General features: G+C 49.0%; 7 protein-coding genes across 7 annotated transcripts; 1 reads left to right on the top strand and 6 right to left on the bottom strand.

Annotated features, from left to right (window-relative positions):
- Window positions 1-446: 446 nt before the first annotated feature.
- F5B22DRAFT_640549 (uncharacterized protein) lies at window positions 447-2,672 on the bottom strand (the record flags this gene model as incomplete). The annotated part of the gene is made up of 1 exon (XM_047977864.1): window positions 447-2,672. One exon carries the CDS (start codon window positions 2,670-2,672, stop codon window positions 447-449), a length of 2,226 nt encoding a protein of 741 aa, XP_047824811.1.
- A 1,357-nt stretch (window positions 2,673-4,029) lies between these two features.
- On the top strand, window positions 4,030-4,687 carry F5B22DRAFT_652609 (uncharacterized protein; the record flags this gene model as incomplete). The annotated part of the gene is made up of 3 exons (XM_047979632.1): window positions 4,030-4,198; window positions 4,288-4,329; window positions 4,458-4,687. The coding sequence occupies 3 exons, from the start codon at window positions 4,030-4,032 to the stop codon at window positions 4,685-4,687; spliced, it is 441 nt and encodes a 146-aa protein (XP_047824810.1).
- A 526-nt stretch (window positions 4,688-5,213) lies between these two features.
- F5B22DRAFT_652608 (glycosyl hydrolase family 49-domain-containing protein) lies at window positions 5,214-5,821 on the bottom strand (the record flags this gene model as incomplete). The annotated part of the gene is made up of 2 exons (XM_047979631.1): window positions 5,214-5,726; window positions 5,792-5,821. 2 exons carry the CDS (start codon window positions 5,819-5,821, stop codon window positions 5,214-5,216), a joined length of 543 nt encoding a protein of 180 aa, XP_047824809.1.
- A 470-nt stretch (window positions 5,822-6,291) lies between these two features.
- On the bottom strand, window positions 6,292-8,032 carry F5B22DRAFT_652607 (uncharacterized protein; the record flags this gene model as incomplete). Its single annotated transcript, XM_047979630.1, has 5 exons — window positions 6,292-6,834; window positions 6,930-7,154; window positions 7,233-7,522; window positions 7,629-7,712; window positions 7,897-8,032. 5 exons carry the CDS (start codon window positions 8,030-8,032, stop codon window positions 6,292-6,294), a joined length of 1,278 nt encoding a protein of 425 aa, XP_047824808.1.
- Window positions 8,033-9,863: 1,831 nt separating this feature from the next.
- On the bottom strand, window positions 9,864-12,217 carry F5B22DRAFT_662783 (long-chain fatty alcohol dehydrogenase; the record flags this gene model as incomplete). Its single annotated transcript, XM_047980474.1, has 7 exons — window positions 9,864-10,599; window positions 10,686-10,771; window positions 10,831-10,915; window positions 11,038-11,341; window positions 11,405-11,568; window positions 11,655-11,765; window positions 11,825-12,217. The coding sequence occupies 7 exons, from the start codon at window positions 12,215-12,217 to the stop codon at window positions 10,006-10,008; spliced, it is 1,737 nt and encodes a 578-aa protein (XP_047824807.1). The 3' UTR covers window positions 9,864-10,005.
- A 2,502-nt stretch (window positions 12,218-14,719) lies between these two features.
- On the bottom strand, window positions 14,720-15,577 carry F5B22DRAFT_631307 (uncharacterized protein). Its single transcript, XM_047976615.1, has one exon. The coding sequence runs from the start codon at window positions 15,498-15,500 to the stop codon at window positions 14,775-14,777; it is 726 nt and encodes a 241-aa protein (XP_047824806.1). The 5' UTR covers window positions 15,501-15,577; the 3' UTR covers window positions 14,720-14,774.
- A 1,008-nt stretch (window positions 15,578-16,585) lies between these two features.
- F5B22DRAFT_631302 (uncharacterized protein) lies at window positions 16,586-18,554 on the bottom strand. The gene is made up of 4 exons (XM_047976614.1): window positions 18,202-18,554; window positions 17,938-17,996; window positions 17,488-17,629; window positions 16,586-17,288 (listed from the first exon to the last, which is right to left on the bottom strand). The coding sequence occupies exons 1-4, from the start codon at window positions 18,319-18,321 to the stop codon at window positions 17,244-17,246; spliced, it is 366 nt and encodes a 121-aa protein (XP_047824805.1). The 5' UTR covers window positions 18,322-18,554; the 3' UTR covers window positions 16,586-17,243.
- Between the last annotated feature and the right edge of the window lie 1,137 nt (window positions 18,555-19,691).

Raw genomic sequence — 19,691 nt, 5'->3', positions numbered from 1 at the left:
GGGCGTTGGATAAGTTGTATCGATAGAAAATTGAATTACTTGGTAAAACGCCGACCTTCTGTGACCGTAGCCCCCAAGGTTCTCATGTTCATTGCTGGGTAGTTTAGACTTTAAACCCCCCCCCCCCCTTTTTTTTTTTTTTTTTTTACTTCTCAACATCTACGGATCGCCCGATATTCCACTTCTATATAAGTTAAAGTTTGAGCACAGTTAATCACATACGACCATAGGATCTGGAAAACGCGGGGTCCCGTCCGCTCCCCCTTAGCTAAATCAGATACCGCCAGATTAGTAGTTGGGTCGGTGACGACCAGCGAATCCCTGGTGTTGTATGTTTTTAAATTTTAATTTTTTTTCCCTTTCGTTTCTATATTTGAGGCTTCTGCAAGATTGCTTTCCAGAATATACAAGTTTCAAATTCTTAATTACCCGGTAACTGATTATCCTTAACCTTCAATCACCCCGACACGACCGTTTCCACTTTGCCTTCCGACCTTCAGAAGTTGAGCTTCATCCTGCATTTTCAGATTTTGCTCTACTGTCGCGTCGCTAGCGTCGTGTGCTTCATCTAGTACGTCGGCAAGTTCATCTCCTCTAAGCTGTGCGACTGTATGCCACACGTTGCCATAACGAGAGTACCGAGTCTGCACAACGTACAAAGCCGCGATAGTTACGACGGAAATCACATGTGTGAGAATGAGCGTGCTGACCGTAATATACCCTGGACAGCCATTTATCGAACACATCCTTGGAGTTTGGACCGTCTTGGTGGCTAGCACTGTTGCGTTGTATGGTATCTTAAGATCGCCAAGATACGTGTAATAAGCCAACCCGAACCAAGTTGTTAAAAGCGACATAAGGGCATTGGCAGCTCGCCCAGTCTCGGCAACCGTGTCACTGAAAAGTAAGGAAATTTCAGGATGGACAAACTGGCTAGCCACTCCGCTGCAGAAGCTGCAAAGAAGCATAGTCGTGTTGCCGTCGGCACTGGCCCAAAATTGGTCGTATATGACCGACTCCATCACACTCGATACTAGCCGGCCGATTGTAATGTTTCCTAAAAAGAAGAAGTTTTGCGAAGGTGCAGGAAGGTCCTCAGCAGGACCGAGGATTTTGAGATCAAGGATGCTCCGTGCTGCGTGACTGCCCTGTAGTACGTTGACACCCATGAAATTTTGAACATCCGCTGTACTATGGACAGTGGTAGAGTGGTCAAACGTAGTTTGTGGTTCCCGTAACGGTGTAGGAGCTACCATTGACGTACGAAAGCGGCCAAGGTTGAACCCGAATGAGCAGAGAGTTATGTTGAAATATCCTGAGCCTGTATCATAGCTCTGCCATTCCATATATGGATCACCAGCAGGCAGAATTGCGATATCCTGGACTTTTGACCAGTCCACATAACCCATACTGGTGCTCATAACCAAAGCCATAGTTGTGTTCGGTGACCAAAGACCTTCCGATGGATTCCAGGTAAAATTAAAATCGGAAGTATTCCCTCTACCCCCAACGCCATCGAATATACAAGCCGTTGTCTGCCAACCAGCTTCTTTTGCATCCACGCCAGGGATGACGCAGCCGAAGCCTACGGCCGCACAGTCTTTATCATTACATGGCATATTTGAAGTTACGCCTGCCTCAGAAAACGACGCGTTATAATCAACGGTGCCTTCAATGTACCCGTAGTGGATATTCTCGTTCCATTGATAGGTGAAGGAGCCATACTTGGCATCGATATGGGGCCGAATACAAGAAACATGAGAACCCATTACCATCGTAGCACCTTCTAATTTCCTGACAGAAGTCCGTTGGTTAACGTCGGAGATAGGTATCAGAGACCTTTGAATAAAGCCTGTATCGCTTGCGCCCCTTTCATTCGGTGTTGCGTTGAATCCTGCTTGAACTTCGCCGAAAGCCGCATAGATTGGAGGCCGGGTACTAATATTATTGTCAAAGGAAAGTGTGATGTTCGAACCATTCTTAAGTGAAAAGAGGTCTCCGAACTCAGTGGCATTGAGGTTTCCTAGGATAACGAAATTGTCTATGTCCGAAAGAAGAAGGGTTGACGAAAATTGAAGTGCCAGTGTGACGATGATAATGAGGAACGTCAACCATGTCTCCACATGCAGGAAAGCGACACTAGGTCCTTTAGCTAGGATACCCCCTAGCTTCATAGGGCCATCATTAATACTGCGCATAATAGAAAGCCATGCCCCCTGAGTCTTCCGAGCACCGTGCTTCTCGAGCATAAGCGCTGCAAGCATCGAAGTGCAAATAGTAGCCTGAATGCCCACAACAATGCGCAGTGCGACTGAACAGATTGTGACAGTCTCGGGAAAATAGTTATGCAAAGCAAGGAAACGCCAGAGCGAAGTCGCGTCGGCCGCCTCGGGACGAGAACCATGCCCAAACCAGAGGAAGGTGAGAAAGCCAAAGATACCAAGGATCCAGAACGAGCCCCCAATGACTCCAAATAATCCACCATAACCAAGTAGATCCGGAAGAGACAATGGCGGCTCGGTTCGGGGTGCTTTCATTGTAGAGAAAGCATTGTCTTTCTTCCCCCTAAACGAAGAGTTTTCGCTGGCATTGGGAATCTCATCATAGTCCCCAATATCTGGAGCAGAGCCTTCAATGGAAACTTCAGGATGACTGATTCGATGAGCCACCATGGTATGAGACTGCGTGGATGAGCTTTTAAGGCGGACAGGGCGGCTTGAAAGACAAGAATGCGACCAGAGATATTGAATTCAGATCTGAGAACTGACTAATTGAGGAAGACCATCTCGCCGCCTGGTGATCTCTGCGCATTTAAATATTGTTGTTTCAAGGCGGTATTATATTAAGAGATAGCATTTAGCGGTAACTTGATGCCACACATTTTTGCGACTGCAAACACTGTAACGACGTGAGACAGTAACGGAGTCGACTGATAATACTGCGTGGTTCTGAGACCGAGAAGGTCGCGTATCCTAACGTCTCATCATCTACATTCCCCAAGTAATTGGGATCTATCTACCTTACAACAGCTGGCTAGAGTAGCAGTAGCCGCCCAATTCATCCTTCCGCCCCCATTTCTAGGCGGTTATGTGCGTGCTCTGACAATGCGTTATGCATGCCATCAGCTGAATACCACATCGATTAATACACAGGCTGCTATCAACGGAGGTGGCGCTTACCGATGTTTCGTATCGAAATCGCGAAGGCTAGGACTTTGCCCATTAAATCATACGCTATCTACATTATGGTAATTATTCAAAGGACAGATAACGAAGTAATTTAAAGAATATATCAATGATTCAGGGGCTAGTTCATCCGTAGCATCTTCAGTAACCTTCAGGCTGTAGCATTCATTGTCGCCCAGCGTTTTATGAACCGAAAAGTCGAATTGGACTAGTATCATTGTAACCAGGGGAGTTGCATCAGTCTTTCGCGTTCAGTACTTCCGCAGCATTTGTATGAGTGATTCATCTTACGTCATCTAACTGGTAGTACTGAACATCTATGGTAAAACAGCTGGGCAGTCGAATAGAGAAATAGCTTAATCGTACGGTAGAATTGGTTATTCCTAAGTTAAGACATTAACTTTTGTATAAAATCCGATGAAGTATTCTCCTGAATAGTTCGCTTTGAATAGCTTGTACTTGCTGCGCGCACCGTACAGAGAGATGAAAGACGGATCCCAGCGTCGTATAATCCCCACTCTCCATTCTTTTGGGCAGAATGTAGGCAACGACAAGTACGCCTGATTCAGGCGCGCAACGTGGCTGCGCAACGAACCATCCACCCTCAATTCGCTGTCTTATTGGTGCTGCGCTGCGTCAAGGGTCGCGGCATTTCCAACCGGACACGACACCCTGTCAGCCATGCAGTTGGCCTAACTTGAGGCTCAACTGTCATGCGTAGAACTTTTCTTATAACGCGCCCCCAAAGAGTCTGACACAATTCCATCATAACCTAGCAAGTCAAACCTTAGACTCCAACTTTACGACGTCATCGCAAACGCCTTTAAAGCAACTAGCGACTAAGATGAATGTTACAGTACCAGCAGCATTGACCAAGGCGGCGCAATGGGCCGCCGCCAATCCGGGAAAGACGCTAGCGATGGGTGGCGGGGCAGCTTTGGTCGCTGTACCGATGATGGCGGCGGCTCCTGTGATAGGGGCGGCGGGATTCGGTGTGAATGGAATCATCGGCGGTAAGTGACCAGGTTCCAAATCAACCATAGAAACACTTTATCTCTGCTTCTATTTTCCAAGCTTTTCAGCTAATATAGCATGTGAACAGGATCCCTCGCCGCGAGCGCACAAAGCGGTATCGGCAGTGTCCGTGAGTATACTCATTCGTTACTTCATCTTCATTTCAATCAGGATCATCACCTTCTGGTGGTTTTCTACCTATTCTGCAATGTCTACTGAATCAGATTACCACTGACGACGAACGATAATTACGTGTAGTCGCCCCATCACTGTTCGCCACGCTGCAGAGCGCTGGCGCTGGCGGGTACGGTGTTGCCGCGGTCTCAGCGGCAGTCCAGGGTGCAGGTGCTCTTGTTGCAGGGTCTGCTGGAGCTATGTCCGTGTTGCAGAAGAAGGGGAAGAAAGCCGAAGATGATGCAGCTGTCGAAGAGAAGGAAGGCGACCAAACTGATGAAGATATCACAGCGGAGTCTACTCCGAACCTTTGAAGAAGGCCGCCCCCCGAATCGATTACATTGCAGCCAGATGTACCCCAACTCTAAATTGTACTCAGAATCAAAAACCTCAGATAACCTCGACAAGCTACCAAGCTACGCGCTAAGCTGTTCTTGCTTCCAGGAAGAGAGAGTACGCCGGCCGCGGAGTACATTGTCACGAGCTTAGATGCGCGTTGTATGAGGGATACGGAGCTGACAGACAAAGCTGCCTATTTAATTCCTTCTTGACTTTAATCCACTGTCGCTCTATCTAAACCGCCTTGCTGCCACTTTATCTGAAGATCATTTCCTAACACGAAACTTTATTGTGCTTGAAGAAGGGATCCTCTTCGCCAGGCAAGCTTTGGACATAGTTCCACGGACGTAGATTATCATAACAATCCGCGAGGACGACACGTAGCTTACCAATAGCTCCTTAGCTTCGAGTTTCTTACTCGCTGATCTCAACTCTGGCCGTCGCGAAACCCGAAAACCAACGGTATTTCCTGTCTTTCTACCTAGCCCTCTTTCTTTTCACTCATATAATCACAACCCTGCCATCCGCCAAACACTCCTCGGCAATACTAAGCCCCCCAGCATCGGCATAATTCTCCGCGTCGATCCTCACACCGCCCACAGAGAACCCCTCAATAACAAACCCACTCACAGCGACAGGCGTCCCGTCCCCGCCCATCCACAACGGGAACTGACTCTCGTAAATCCCCGTAGAGCGCACGCTAAAAGCATCAAGGCTAATATTCTCAAGCCGCACGTCCTCGTGGTTCGCGAGGGGCACGATGCGCATGAGATTCCCGCCGACGCCGCTCGCGCGTATGTTTCGGAAGGTTACGTTGCGCACCGTGCGCGCCAGGTCCGCCGTGTCGGTCTGCGTCTCCGCGACGCCGTAGCGCATGTGGATCACGTCGACGCCGTCGACGAGCACGTTGGCTATGTCGCGCGCCGCCCAGCCGTATTGCACGATGGGGACTGGTCGAGCAGCCGCAGGTGGGAGATACCGAATTGGATGGGAGGGCGAAGAAGACGATCGGGTCTTGGGTCACGATTATCTACGAGGCGGTGAGGGATGGGAGATTGATTGATCACATCCTTTCTGACCAGACCGAGATGGCGTTCGCCAATGGACATGGAAATGGCACTAATGGAGTTCACTAGTTTAGATATCTAGAGAGGTAGGTAGACATATAGAGGTTTATGACCGAACATCCGTACACATGTATACACATATATATATCCTTTATCTCTCTCGCCATATTTGTTGCTATTAACATAAACGAGAGAGCGTGCATTGATATGAATGGAGGGTAGGAATGGAAGTTTATGGGGAGCGGCTGTTGAGAAACATTCACACACGCATTTCTAGGCCCACTCGAGATAAAGACATTATAAAACAGTGTCAGGTTTTACCAATGCACCAAAAGATTGGCTAAATGGCATATTATTTGGTTTGTGCTTATTGGGCACAATTCAACAAGTGGAGGTAGCTAAGTGATTTACAGATAGCGAGAAGCCAGGATTACGGCTGAGTTACAGTATTACAGGAATAGATTGGATTTAGCAAGTATTTTACACTTAGTTGGAGTATCCGAATTACTTCGTCATGCAAAGCTAGGTATAATTGCGCAGCGCGCCATCGTGAGATTGATCTTTTTCCAGTAGTTCGTCTCCTTGTGCAGTCTGTTATCCTCCAGATCATCTTGGGCCCAGATGGCCTCTAGCAACAGCCTGATGTGGTCGAAGGACCGCGACGCTGGACTGTTCATGGTCCTATATATCAGGTCCAGCACAATCACCCTCCGCTTGTCCGTCCGGGCTTCACAGCCCAGGATAAAGATAGGGAACTGCCTCTCGCACGAGGCGAGCTCCGGGAGAAGCTCGAAAGCCCTGTCCAACCGCTCTTGCGTCTTCAGCGGCTCCTTCAGCAACGTCCCCGAGGCACGGCCGAGGTAGATCAACGCAGCTATATGGAAGGCCTCCTCCATAGGATTTAACGTGGGAAGCATCTTGATCTTCCAGTCGAGGATCTTCACGAACTGTTTGAAATTGTCTGACGTGTCTGCAATCATATCCTCCAAGACAGTGTCACATATCTCAATAAGCAGTCCGAGAAGTTTAGTTGCTGGGGATGGAGTGAGGGGAGCCTGGGTGTGATGATTAGCATCCCAGGGGTTAACAAATTTATAGGAGGGAGAAGGTGGCAAGGGGTTGAGGTTGGAGGGTGCCAATGCTTGCATACAATGTTCCACATGATGGTCGACGGGGATGGGATGCTTGCGCCCTCACTGGCACAATGCCGGAGGCTAAAATGGGCCATGGCATCGTTGTAGTAGACCCAATCCAAAAGCGACCTGACATCTTGCGTATCTTGGCAGAAGATCTCCAATTGGGCGGCCTTGATCACCTCCTTAACCCCAGATATATACTTGACCCAGTCGCCCGACGTAGACGAGGGGCGGAGGACCTTGGGAGAGCGGTTTTAGCAGGTGATATTCTAAAATAATGACATAATGCAGTACAATAATTTTGTTTCTTATCATACCTCACAAGAATAGAGCATAATACCAGAGACAACATGCCAGATTGTCTCGTCCACGTCGAGATCCTTATCCTGGCAGTTTGACGCCAACATGCTCAGGGCGACTGTCTTCTGCTCAAGGGCGTAGATCTGGATACCGTGGAGATGCAGGGACGCGAAGGCGAGTACGAGCCGCAAGAGAACCGTGGCCGAGGGCGAGTCATCAGTTAAGGCCATTCGAAGCAGAACGCGGCCAAGTTCCCTCGAGCCGCCGTAGCCAAAAGTCGTAAGAGCCTGGCACCCTTTATGTTCAACTGCCGGCAGTTAGCTCAGCTCCCAGACAGACACTGCACTGTACTATAGTGTACAGGTTGAATTGGAACTTAGGGTGTGACGAGACGGACAAATGGGGCAACGAACAGTACTGCAATAGGTCCATCTCCCGGATTTCCAGATCGTGCGGTTTCCATGGCAATGGTACGCTGAGGGACGGCAAGCTATTGGCTACCCATGTTAGTCAGCATTTGTATGCATAAATGTCTCATCTCATGTCCATGTTCATGTTTATAATGATGGTCAAAGCAAGAGACAAACACACGTGGTTGGCCCAATGCCGCCAGATGGTAATGGATCTCAACATCATGTGATGAGAGATGGACAAATCGTGACTGCAACGTTGTTGGCGTACAGTCTTTGCCGCAGCCCGGCGACGATTTGGTGACGATAGCTCGGCGATTATCGTAGAGCTTCGGCCACGACAGTTGGACACGTACCACAGGAGAGGCGGAGCCTTCGGCCGGCTTATGGGTGTGACTAGGATACATTTCGTAAGCAATTGACTGGGAGTTTCTGGCCTAGGAAAAACAGGATGTGACGAGTGCTGCAGACGAATGATAAGCTGGACCAACTAGGGCAATTCATGCCCAGTCAAAGGAGGCTACGTAACATAGCTAACCTATATATACGCCATATCATCTATTACATAGACCATATCTGCTAATTCTACAAAGGCTATCTAGGGTGATGGCTAGATCGCAGCGTATAGCCCAATCTACGATTGAAGATAAACGAGTCACGATGTATGTCACTTGGTTGTATGGGCATGTAGTGGACAACCAACAGCATATTTGAGGTAACTTCCAATGGGGACCTCTTCGCCCAATGGAGCCATCGGCATGGCAATTCCTTCGTTTTTAGCGAATGAAGAATGGATGAGTGGAACGAAGGGTAGGCACGTGCATTCTCATAATAGGTCAAAACAAGACTGTATTGCTCATGCTTCCCATAGGTAAATTAAAATTTCCACTTGTGAATATCGCTCCCGGCCACGATCTCGCGAAACCTCTTAACATCTCGGTAGTCGTATTATTTAGAAAACTCAACATCATTGCGGAGCTGCAGTTTTCGGGCGTCATTGGCACGACACCCAATACAATCAAGACGGAGTTCAGGTTGGTGCTGTCATGAGCGTTGTCGGTATCACCATTACGGTTCCAGACTCTCGAGCGAGCAGTACCAGGCCATCAAGGGTCCTATATGGCTTAAGCGCCGAATCCGTGCACAAGAAAACACCTCTGTCGTTGATGTTAAATTGGGAGACTAACACTGCATCGACAATGCAGCTGCGCCACGTGGTTGAATGACAGATATGACTGAGCTGTGCTCGGGATTCCTTCCTTCTACCTAGTACGACTCTGTTATCATTTTAGGTACAAGACATGGAAGCAATTGCGCCTGGTACTCCCAATTCCTTATACCTAAACTTAATTAACTCATATATAATATATGAAACACTTAAATTATATACATTATATAAAGTTATAAATATAAGTATATAGGTAACGAAAAAGTACTTTAATATAAGTAACTAGGCTAATTATTAAATATTAAAAGTGTACAGTGGATTATTAGGGCAGGATATAGTTTTGGTGGTGAACCCTATTTAAACTGTATACCCAATTGACATCCACTTGGCAACAGCCTGACAACTGCAGACATGGTTGGGAGCGACTGTAAGGAACTTCTTTATGCTGCTGGCTTGGCAGTGAGCAAGGGGACGGCAGAGGAGCCTACTTCGTAGGTGACAGAGCCTCTTTAGCAGCTGTTGCATTGCCCCTCGCTCCAACGCGCCGCCAGCTTGCAGGAAGAGGAGGTCCCCCTATACGCCTAACCTAAGCTTATGGAAGGGTATCGTGTTTGGCTTGAGCAAGTATACCTTGTTGATTACCTAGATAGGTATGAGGAGGCTCTCGGGAGGACTTCGGATGCGCGCAACATCCTTGCCGGACCCATGACCACGGGATTTGACCTGATACAATAGATGTGAGCGTTGAGTTCGGGCCATCAAATAGATAGGTGACTGGGTTTGGAATTTGCCTAGCTGGAAGATGTTCTGTTACCCTCTTAGGCAGGTATTGCACTTACTTTGTAGGATGTAGGGGATGGGTGTATGCGAAGGGGTTTGATTAAGACTGATATCGTAGGAAGCGTGGTAAGCGAGTAATTCTTACCGTACAGTAGGTTTGTTGCATTTAAGGCATTGCACATTAATGCTAAGGGCCGGTAAATTGCGACATCGGAATGTTCCGAGTCGTCCCTCAGTGGTCGCCATTCCTGTATGAATGCATAGCGAATGAGATTACTTGGGTGAATTGAATCATGAGCAGTATACATAACACATCAACAAGAAATAGCTCGCAAAAGGGGCATCGGCGATTAACTCTTTTTGGCTCCGTACATACCCACGGTTTTCAACCTCACTGAACGCTCTTTAGCCAGCGCAGTAATAGGGTAGATATCAATTTAGCTTCGCGGCGATTCCGCACGCAATGCGATCAGCTATAGCCATAACTGTCACCATAGGGTTCACACCGCTAGCCGACGGGAACACACTCGTGTCCGCGACATACAAGTTTTCGCATCCCCAGACCCTGCCATTTGCATATACCACACTAGTCTCAGCGCTTGTGCCCATCCTTGTTGTACCCATTTGATGTGCTGAGTTGAACGTTGTTCTCGCGGGATCTAGGCTGGTCTTCTCGAGTTTGCGGATCCAATCAGCGAACTCTCCGTCATCTAAGGACCGAGACACATTGGGAAGCTGGTCACATTCAAAGTGAGGTACGTCTGGGACTGCAGGTGCTAGGCTCCGAGCCCCTGAGAGGTAGCACAGCTTGGCTGCGGCCACGAGTCCGGTGGCGATGTGCGCGCGGTCGAACTTTGAAGGAGTGTAGTTGATGATGGGGCTCCCGTCAATCGGTTCGGCGGAGACGCTTCCGGGATCCCGGTCGCGGCATAACGAGATATGACATGTCATGTGGCGATATTGCAAAGCGGAGACTTTGAAGTCTATGCTATTCCGCCACGGGTTGAAAAGTATTGCTATATACGGCTATGAATCGTTTATCAGCTACCACCGTGTGCGTAGACTTGCCCTCCTCATGAGAATGGATGAGATTAGTTCTAGCATGGACTGACCTGCATCGCAAGAGACGAGACCTTGGCGCCGTGACCAGCTCTGTCCAAGTCTTCGAACTCCGTGACCACACTTGACAACATGTCGCCTGGATTGTCTTGTTAGATATGACCACCTTTGACATTTGGATTCATGGTGGTTACCGACCTTCCCACGGTTTGATCTCCTGATCCCATGTTGCCATGATATTCGCCACGGGATGCAAATGAAGGTTCCTGCCGATGTTGGGGTTCTAGAACGCATTAGCATCGTAGAAGGCCGTTGGTTAACAGACATTACAAGATTACAAGGTTTCTGCTGTAGTAGCTGACCGCCCGGGGAGTAGCATAGCGAGAAATAAGACGGGATGCTTACCTCGAGGCCAGTCATCTTCATTAGAAGCGGCGTGTTCAGCGCACCGCTGGCCAAAATGACTGTCTTGGTGTGTATTTGCACCATCCGTTGAGTCTTGGGTTTAGACGAGTTGGCTACCCCATCATCATCGCGTGAAGTCCATTGGCCCATCACACCCATGGCCCTGGATGCGGCATTGCCATAGAATAGAACCTGGTGTATATCCAGCCCTTCAATAAACCTGGCGCCCGCACGCGCAGCCGCTGGCAGCCAAAATGATGCTGAGCTTTGTTTCGTGCCCGTGTGACAGCCTAGACCGCAGCTACTGCCACAGAGATGCGGTTTTCCGCCGTTGTTCTAGGGGCAGGCCTCGACCCGCCAACCTAACTCGCGCGAACCCTCAAGCAGAATTTGATTACCATGGTTAGCTTGAATGGTGGCATCACTGACCCCCATGGCCTCACAAACACGGTCAAGGTGGTTCTGGGATTGCTCTTCCTTGAGAAACGTGAGACCGCCACGTGCCCACTCGTCACGGACGTAGTTGGGTGTCTGAAGGTTGGCGCTCCAGTTCACGGTACCGCCACCCCCCCCCAGCACCGGCCGGCCGCGACGAGAATTGAGCCATCAGCCGTCACCAAGCTTCGCATGACATCGTCAGCACGGTTGAGCGCCAGCGGGAAATCTTCAGGTGCGAAATGGTAGCCACGGTCAACGACTACGACGCGTAGCCCGGCTTCGGCAAGGACCTTTGCGCAGACAGATCCCCCCACCCAGAGCCTACTATCACGACGTCTGTCTCGATAACTGCGGCCTCAATTGGTTCTTGGAACTCGATGAATTTTAAGGCGGCCTCGACTCCCGGTGCAACCTCGATATTATAAGGCTCATGGCCGTTAAGCTGGAGGTACAGCTTGTTCGTCTGGCTCCAGCAGGTCTTGGTTATAGCTATGAAGATTCGAACAAGAGCGGGCCAAAGGGAAAACCATGACCGTTTCCACGATTGAAGGATCGCCGCGCGTACCGAGAGTGGCTGTTCGACCAACGTAGTCCAGTATCCAGTACTGATGATGCTACCGAGACGTGTCAGCATGAGATTCAGTATGAAACGCAACTGGCTCTTTGCAGAGGGTGGGAAGTGTTCGACGGTGCGCTCAACCGTGGCGACGAGCTTGGGATCATCCGACGGTCGCGAAGCCATATAGTGGCGGAACAGGTCGAAATTGAAGCGATCGGAAGAGCCACAGAGGGCCTTACAGTAAAGCGTCTGTAATTCCTTCGAGGATACAGTCAACTGATTCGGCGATACGGTTTGAGTCTCGCCTTCAACAACGGGGGGAATAATGGCATCAATAAGCGCAAAAAGCGCTTGTCACTGCGTCTCATCTAAAGCCGAAGGTGCGCTGGCACCGAACGAGCCGGAATGAACCGTGGAGGCGCTCATATTTAAGGTATGGAATATTGCGATTCGTGGACGCCTATGTCAGTCAAGCGGCAGAGATGATTGAGTCTGTAAGAATTTAAATTTCAAATCGATGACCGCTCTCGCTAGTCAAGGCACTCAGGACGAGGAAACCCATCACCCTCGCATTCTCGCTTCTGCCTGCCCTCACACTGCTGAAATATTGCGATAGTGCATTTCATCACACACAAGTAAGACATTGTCTTGCAGGTCGTAATCCATGGTACCACTACTGGTTCTTTGCTCGGTATGCATTCAACCAACTGTAAAAGAGGTACGGACCTCATAACCTGACACATCTCCTCATGTAAAGCAGGTCTCGACTGCTTGGCGAAGCTGCTGTTGATAATGATTCTGTTGTTGGTGATGCAGTTGGCCTTCATGCTACTTTAGCACTTACATAAAGTGCTCCAATCCCGTGAGGTGCGCTGGACTAGGGTTGAGCCCAAAGATACTGATCCATCTGAAACATCGCTCTCATCATTGACATCACTTCTCCTTAGCAACCGCCCATGGCCGTAAACAAGGCGCAGGACACCATATCCAAGGCAGCTGAGTGGACAGTCGCAAGTCCAGGAAAGACGGTGGCGTCGAGTCTCTCAGTAGCCTGTATAGATAAAATAGATGTCAAAAAATGACGTTAATGAATGGGAAGCATGCTTAGGCAGGAAAGCATACTTATATCGTATTCAGATGTACTTATCAAATGAGCGGGAATTCAACATAAGGGGCATAGGGGGTAGTATATCGGCCGATTGATGAGAATATAACAAGGGCAGAGATAATGGGCTTGGAACTTAGAATTCAGATTATAATGATCAACTAGGGCCGCATGAGCCGCATGAGTCCTTGACCAACCAACTCCTTCTTGGCTGTTGGTGGCTTGGCTCGACTCTATATACAACTGGCCTGCCAGCCCAGACCGCCTAGGTCTCTGGGATCTGTTTCAAGACGCGAAGTCTGTATAACCTCACTTTCCAATATTGCCCAATATTGCTTGCATGTTTTGAAAGATCATGAACGGCCTGCAATGGTCCTCCGTACGACCGAAGTGCAAGGCGAACTGCATATTTAGCTGGCACAGAGGTTGTGCGTGTAACAGAGAAGGGAGGCATCTGCCACTTTTTCGAGTGCATTAATCCCCCCCAGCTTACTTGTCATTTTCCTCCCTTTGAAGTATTTATCTTTTCATCATCATACCTTCCCTTAGCAAAATGGGCTTAATGAGCCACTGGTAGGTATATATTAGGTAGGTAGTGTTGGTTATCTACGTCGGGTTGGCATTTTCCCTCTGTTCTTCACATCCTAGATCTTCGATAATTCACGATAATTTTCGACAATGACCACAACAACGGATATTAGCATAGCTATCTATACCATTTTTAGAGTACTTTTATCTCTCCTTACTTTTGTTGTTACAATATTTAAAGCTATCGGTTATTTTCACCGATTTGCTCTTCATATCCATATCTCAAAGAACTATCTTCCTCAATTGCTGCCAACCGGCCCAAGTTGGGATCCCAACTACTTGGTAGCTCATGAGCTATCGTCTCAAATATAATATCTCCTGCATCCAATCTGGATATCCAGCTGCTTCATCTAGTCCGTTGGCCTTCAGTGAGATATACAATGGCTATCTCTAGTTCCCCATCACAGCACCCTTCCCCCTCGCCACCATCTTACTGCTCCTCCAATCCCCAGACAACCTTATAACCACCAACGCAGGTCTTGCAACACACATAGTAAAGAAGGCGTCTAAGGTCACTTGTAGCCAAAGAAACTGCATGGGAAGCTGTACGGCCAACAGGAGGCCACGGACATCGCCCAATCGAATGGATAAGTAACCGGGGACGCGGACAAGGACGTGAATGGAACCGTCGATGTACCGTATATAGCTGAGGAAGGTAGGTTCGAACCTGTCGTAATAGCGGACAAGCATACTCTGAACAAAGCGATTGTGACAACAGACAACACAGAAAAGGATGAAACAGGTGGTCTAGAAATCACAGCATGGGACAAGATAATCAATGCCTTATCACCACATAATTCACCGATAACCAGTCAAATAAGGACTCAAGAACAGGAATAATCATAACATAATCATGGTCATACTCCATCAGTGTTACAGTACTATATAGTGGCGTATAGAGACGCAGAGTTTCAACCTTTTGGTAGCGCAACAGTATAATATACAATACTCCATATACTCCGTGACAATCATCAGACTCATTATACTACACCCATAACCCCAAACACCTTCCCTACCGAAAACCTATCAACCAATCGCCCCTTCTTCCTAAATACCACGCCGCGCGTTATGCGTATGTCGCTTCAAGCAACGCAGAACGGTATCGTGGCGGCTGAAGGTCTTGCCGCAGCCAGGCCAAGGGCAGATGGTACTATCCAAGCCCCATTCCTGGACAGCCTCCCTCTGATGCCACCCAATGTGATCGATCAGATCCTCCTCGTTGTTGGTGGTGACTCCGCACCCTGGGAGATAGCACCGCGTGCCGCAGTGGCGGTCCATGATGTGTAGCTTCAGTACACTATTCTTCGCAAACACCTTGTTGCAGCGACGGCACGGGAATTGGGTTGGTACAGGCGTTGGTGAACGCGCTGGTGTAGAAGGGGCGGGCGTGGGTGTAGGTGTTGGTTGGTGTGCCGGAGCAGGAGTAGGAGTAGGGGTGGGGGTGGGAGTGGGAGTTGGGCTTGGCTCAGGCACAAGAGTAGCCGACGTTGAGGTCGTCAGCTGTGATGAAGGTTGTGCCTGGTCAGCGTCAATGCCAGGCGGAGTTACAACATGGAGCTCCTCCTCCCAGTCCTCAATGGAGTCGTGATTAGCGTCCATTGAGGACGTATAGTTGTATCTGGGGACGTTGTAGCTGAGGGCGTAAGAGGCCCCCTGCTCATCGTCCTCATCCTCGTCATCCTCCTCGTCATCACTCATCTCGCTCATCTCCTCGTCAGAGTCACCAGCGTTGGAATCATCAGCATCGGCGCTACTAGAATCGGCGCTTTCCATGCTTTCGACGCTCTGAGCCTGAGAGGTTGCCCGCGAAACAACGATAATCCTAATAGCGGTGTTCGCGTCCCTTACAACAGCCATTGCTCGCTCGGCCTCATGACGAGGGGTACCGAAGCGAACAGATTGGCGCTGAGCAGACGATCTGGTTGTTACAGGCATGACGGGCAGAAATATTATGATGAGATGGACAGACAAAGGTTGCAGTTATACTGTCTTTCAAGTCAGGAACTGATTGTAAGATTCACCAAGCGGTTGCCATATTCAAACAAACTTACATATTGGCGAAGGTGTTGTTAGAGAGGAGTGCAGTATATACGAAGGATGTATTGAAGTTTTTGTTGGAGTTGTTTGATGGTATATCAGGTATGAACGTGATGAATGTAGGAGAAAGTGAATATGAGTGAAGGAGCTGTGAACTTCAGGATATAGAAGAAAAGAAAGGAAGGAGAACGAAGGATATGTTGTGAGAGGACATGGTTAAATACAGAAGAACGCTGGTGACCCTGGCGCCGCTACAATGTGTGCAGTTGTTTGCTCTTCATCCTAACTAACGCCATTGCCCCATTGACGTAATGAATGTAGTTTGGTAATAGGGAAGGAGCGATAGGGGGTTCGAGGTAAACATTGATTGTGAGTCGGCCCAAGCGCCAATGAAGTACACTCGACAGTCCGGGGCACCCAATCCACGCAAAATTCTGGTAATTAGTACATAGTTGCCTTCTGTCTACGCGTCTGAATGCTTGGTGCGTACCGATGTGGTGGACAATGGCATTGGAAATAGGGGTCAGGTGAATGGGATTTATTTGCGCTGCCACAGACTTGGGTCGATAGTGAAGAAAAAGGGGAAGTGCGGTGAATGCACTGAGCACATCCCGTTGCCTTGCTCTAGATTTTGATACACTCTGGGTCCCAGAGTCTGGGACGAAGAGCAATTTCGGCTAGACACGGAGAGCACCTAGCAGATAATGGTGAGTTTAGGTGCCGGAAAGAGAACGTGAGACCATAAGTGAACATGTATTCATGTCAGTAAGGTATCAAGTCGGGGTGTACAAAGTGAATTCGTATAAAGGGTAGATTAATACGTAAACATCAAGACCAAGGTCAATACACATTGAGCGGTATGTGCACAAAATAAATGCATCAGGATCCAATAAAGGTAAACAAAAAGGCTACCATGAACCTCAAGTCCCGATCTTGTCCTCACCCAATATGGGGAAATACTTGTTAATAATATCACAATGAGGAGTTGAAATGAATTTGTATGTGAATATGCATGACTGCTATGATCGTTCATCTACCCATTCTACCCTAGTTCCTGAAACTCCGCCGTGCCAACCAGAACAACAAGAGACTTATGAGGGGGAAAAAAAACAAGACAGCCTCAAGATTCGAATCAATCGCAATTAGGGGGTCTCCCAATAGAGGTTCTGTCCCTAGGGGTATTATACCGAAGAATGTCCGACGCCGAAGAGATATGTCCAATCAAGGACTTAAAACGATGACAGAAGCAGAAGAGAAAAGCGTAAAGTACACACTAGAAAGGGCATTGGTCCACAAGGCGAATACAGCATGGACATTGCTCAGAATAATACTGCAATCCCCGTCATGATAACTATCTCCCAGCTTGCTGTTAGACATGACGATGCTGTTGAGAAATGAATGCCGACATATTCATGACGATGTTCATCAGAACGGTGTTTTGTTTCGTTTGGCAAGGCGTACGCCAGCGCTAGCCGAACCTTAGATAAGATTGTCCTCCATAGAAAGGGGTGTGTCAGAGCGGACCTGTACGACTCGGAGAATTAGTATCTGGCAGATCTTCAAGGGGCAAATCGTCCTTGGTATGTACAACATGGGGCCACCCGATATAGTAGCACGACCCAGATAAACGAGATTAGGGCAGGGGGCAGAGGAATGTCAATGCAACACAAGAGATTCGCGTCGCGTCAATCGGTGCAGGGATGAATAATAATGGGTAACTCACAGTGACGGGCGCGACGGCTCGCATCGGGGACGGTGGAGCCCGGGGTGCCTTGCGGGGGCTACCGAAAGGGGAAGAGCGGTCCTTGTTGGCCCCGGCGACACCGAGACGGGAAGCAGCCGCCTTCTCCTTCAAGATGGCAATGCTACATAAGGAAGAGGAAAGTCAGTACGCGTTTGAAACAGACAATTTCATCGATGGCCTGCTGTGTTAGGAATAAGAAAAAGAGGAAGGTCGAGTTGGTGGGTACTCCGGGGGAAGCAATGGGGGCTGAGGCATTGACAAAGCCCCGAGCAAGCGAGACAAGCTGGGGGCAGGCGGCGTTGAGGTGGCGCGGCGAGACACAAGGGCTTTTGGTTTTGCTTCGGACGAAAATGAGGGTGCATCCAACTGCCGGACGTGTGTGCCTGGCGACGGGCGGCAATGATGTGATTGCAATTGAGAGAGACTTACTCATCCTCGGAAAGTCCGGGAAGACTGATGGTCTCATGTTTGAAGTTGAACGGTGCGGACTATAGGTAAGAAAGGCCATTATATGTCAGCATTCATTCCACATTCTGAGTTCGGGTGTTAGAGGTAAATATAGAGCATGTATGCAGGCTGACCTTGGCGCTGCTGAGGTCGGCCGGTGGACAGTGGAGGTGGAGGTGGATAAACATCTAGCAGGGACAAGGACAAGGCAACAAAATACGGCAAAAAAAAAAAAAAAAAACTTACGATTTGCAAAGGGTGAGAGTTGCGCTTCTCCTTTGCTGCGGCAGCGGCAGCAGCTTTAGACTTCATGCCTACGAGTCGCTGCAATCTCGTGGTGAAAGTGCTGAATAGTATACAGGCCATTGTGGTGGCGATGGTGAGAGAGGTGAGTCGGCCGGCGGGTGGCAACAGGTTGGCTGCACCCGATGTAGTGAGTGCACAGATTGGTTGTCGAATGCAGGCCGGTAAACGAAATTTCGTCAAGATCGAAGAATAAGATGTTAATGTGATTTGACTGCTTCGGATGAAGGACAACAGGCAATGTCTTGTTGGCAACGGCTGAGTGAAGGATTGCCAACAGAGATTGTTGGCTCGCAACGGACGCTGAGCGAGAAGGTACAGAGCTGGACGGGTGGGTGCAGGTAAGTAAGTAAGTAGGCAAGTACATATATTTACGGTACCGGTGTACTCGCGTTGGCAGAGCAGAGCAGAGCAGAGCAGACCCGACCTGGGGTGGAAGGTCGTAGGCAGGTAGATTAAGTAAAAGGTCAGGTAGGCAGGAAGGCAGGACGGCAGGTCATGAATGAAAGAATCAATTGCCTGGACAGCAACAGAGGTTATTTGTGCTAATGCGCATGATTCAGCACATCTGTTTGGGGCTGAAAGCTGCAACAGCTGCAACACACAGCTGATCGAGACAACAGGCTTGGGCCCGAGTTTTGTATCCACGTGTGTCAGGGCCTTATAGGGCTTACCGGTCCTCAGCTGAGTGGAAGTAGGTAGGTAGGCAATGCGTCGACCGATGTCGATATGTGCTTACTGCCAACGTGTTTGAAGTGAGGTGTCCTACTGCGTAGGTGGTCGTAAGTGTATGGGGAAAACGAGGGTGGCAAACGTGGTAATAAGAGCGGTAATAAGAATGGGAATAAGCGTCGTGAAACTGGCTATGCTGCCTTTCTACGGGCGGCAGTTTGCGGTGGTTTGCAGAAGTGGAAAAATGCACGCTGCGGTTTGCTCCTCCAAATAGAAAGAAAGAAAAAGGCAGGTAAACACGTAAGTGCGTAGGGAGGTGGAATGACGTTTTTAGATGCCGGAGGATTGAATAAACGATTGATCAACAATCAAACATTATGCACTATCACCGTGGTGAAAGGAGTGTCTGTCTTCTAAGAGGTCGAGGGATGGCTACACAACCGCAGCAGCCGGCCGTTCTGGGGTATGAGCCCTACGAGCCGTGTTTACTGGAAGGAGGGTCTAGAGGCCAATGAATTCCTGGGTGCGAAGTCAACGTCAAAAGGGATTGTCGGTTAGACAATATCTCGTCCTCGCCAATCGGTTACAGCTCGGTTGAAGTGGGTTCTAAGTCCGCTCTGTCGATTGCCGAGTTGAAGGAGACAAAAGCGACGATACAAAGGAATGACGGTCGGCAGTGCGCTGTGCCGTAATTGTACGTTGACGAAGCGTAGGAGAGAAAGAAACGGACGAAAGTCTAGATAGAGCCTGAGCTCTTGAGC

The sequence above is a fragment of the Xylaria bambusicola genome, assembly GCF_022495145.1.
Source record: "Xylaria bambusicola strain CBS 139988 unplaced genomic scaffold F5B22scaffold_99, whole genome shotgun sequence".
In the NCBI taxonomy this organism is placed as follows: domain Eukaryota; kingdom Fungi; phylum Ascomycota; class Sordariomycetes; order Xylariales; family Xylariaceae; genus Xylaria; species Xylaria bambusicola.
This window is presented reverse-complemented; position numbering and strand designations above follow the sequence as displayed.

Excerpts from the sequence above, each read along its gene's own strand:
- F5B22DRAFT_631307 (XM_047976615.1), bottom strand. The coding sequence starts at position 15,500 with ATGGAAAGCGCCGATTCTAGTAGCGCCGATGCTGATGATTCCAACGCT.
- F5B22DRAFT_631302 (XM_047976614.1), bottom strand. The coding sequence starts at position 18,321 with ATGGCCTGTATACTATTCAGCACTTTCACCACGAGATTGCAGCGACTC. Across the intron at positions 17,630-17,937 it reads CCCGGACTTTCCGAGGATGA|CATTGCCATCTTGAAGGAGA; the intron begins GTAAGTCTCTCT and ends TTCCTTATGTAG. Across the intron at positions 17,289-17,487 it reads GAGCCGTCGCGCCCGTCACT|GTCCGCTCTGACACACCCCT; the intron begins GTGAGTTACCCA and ends CGAGTCGTACAG.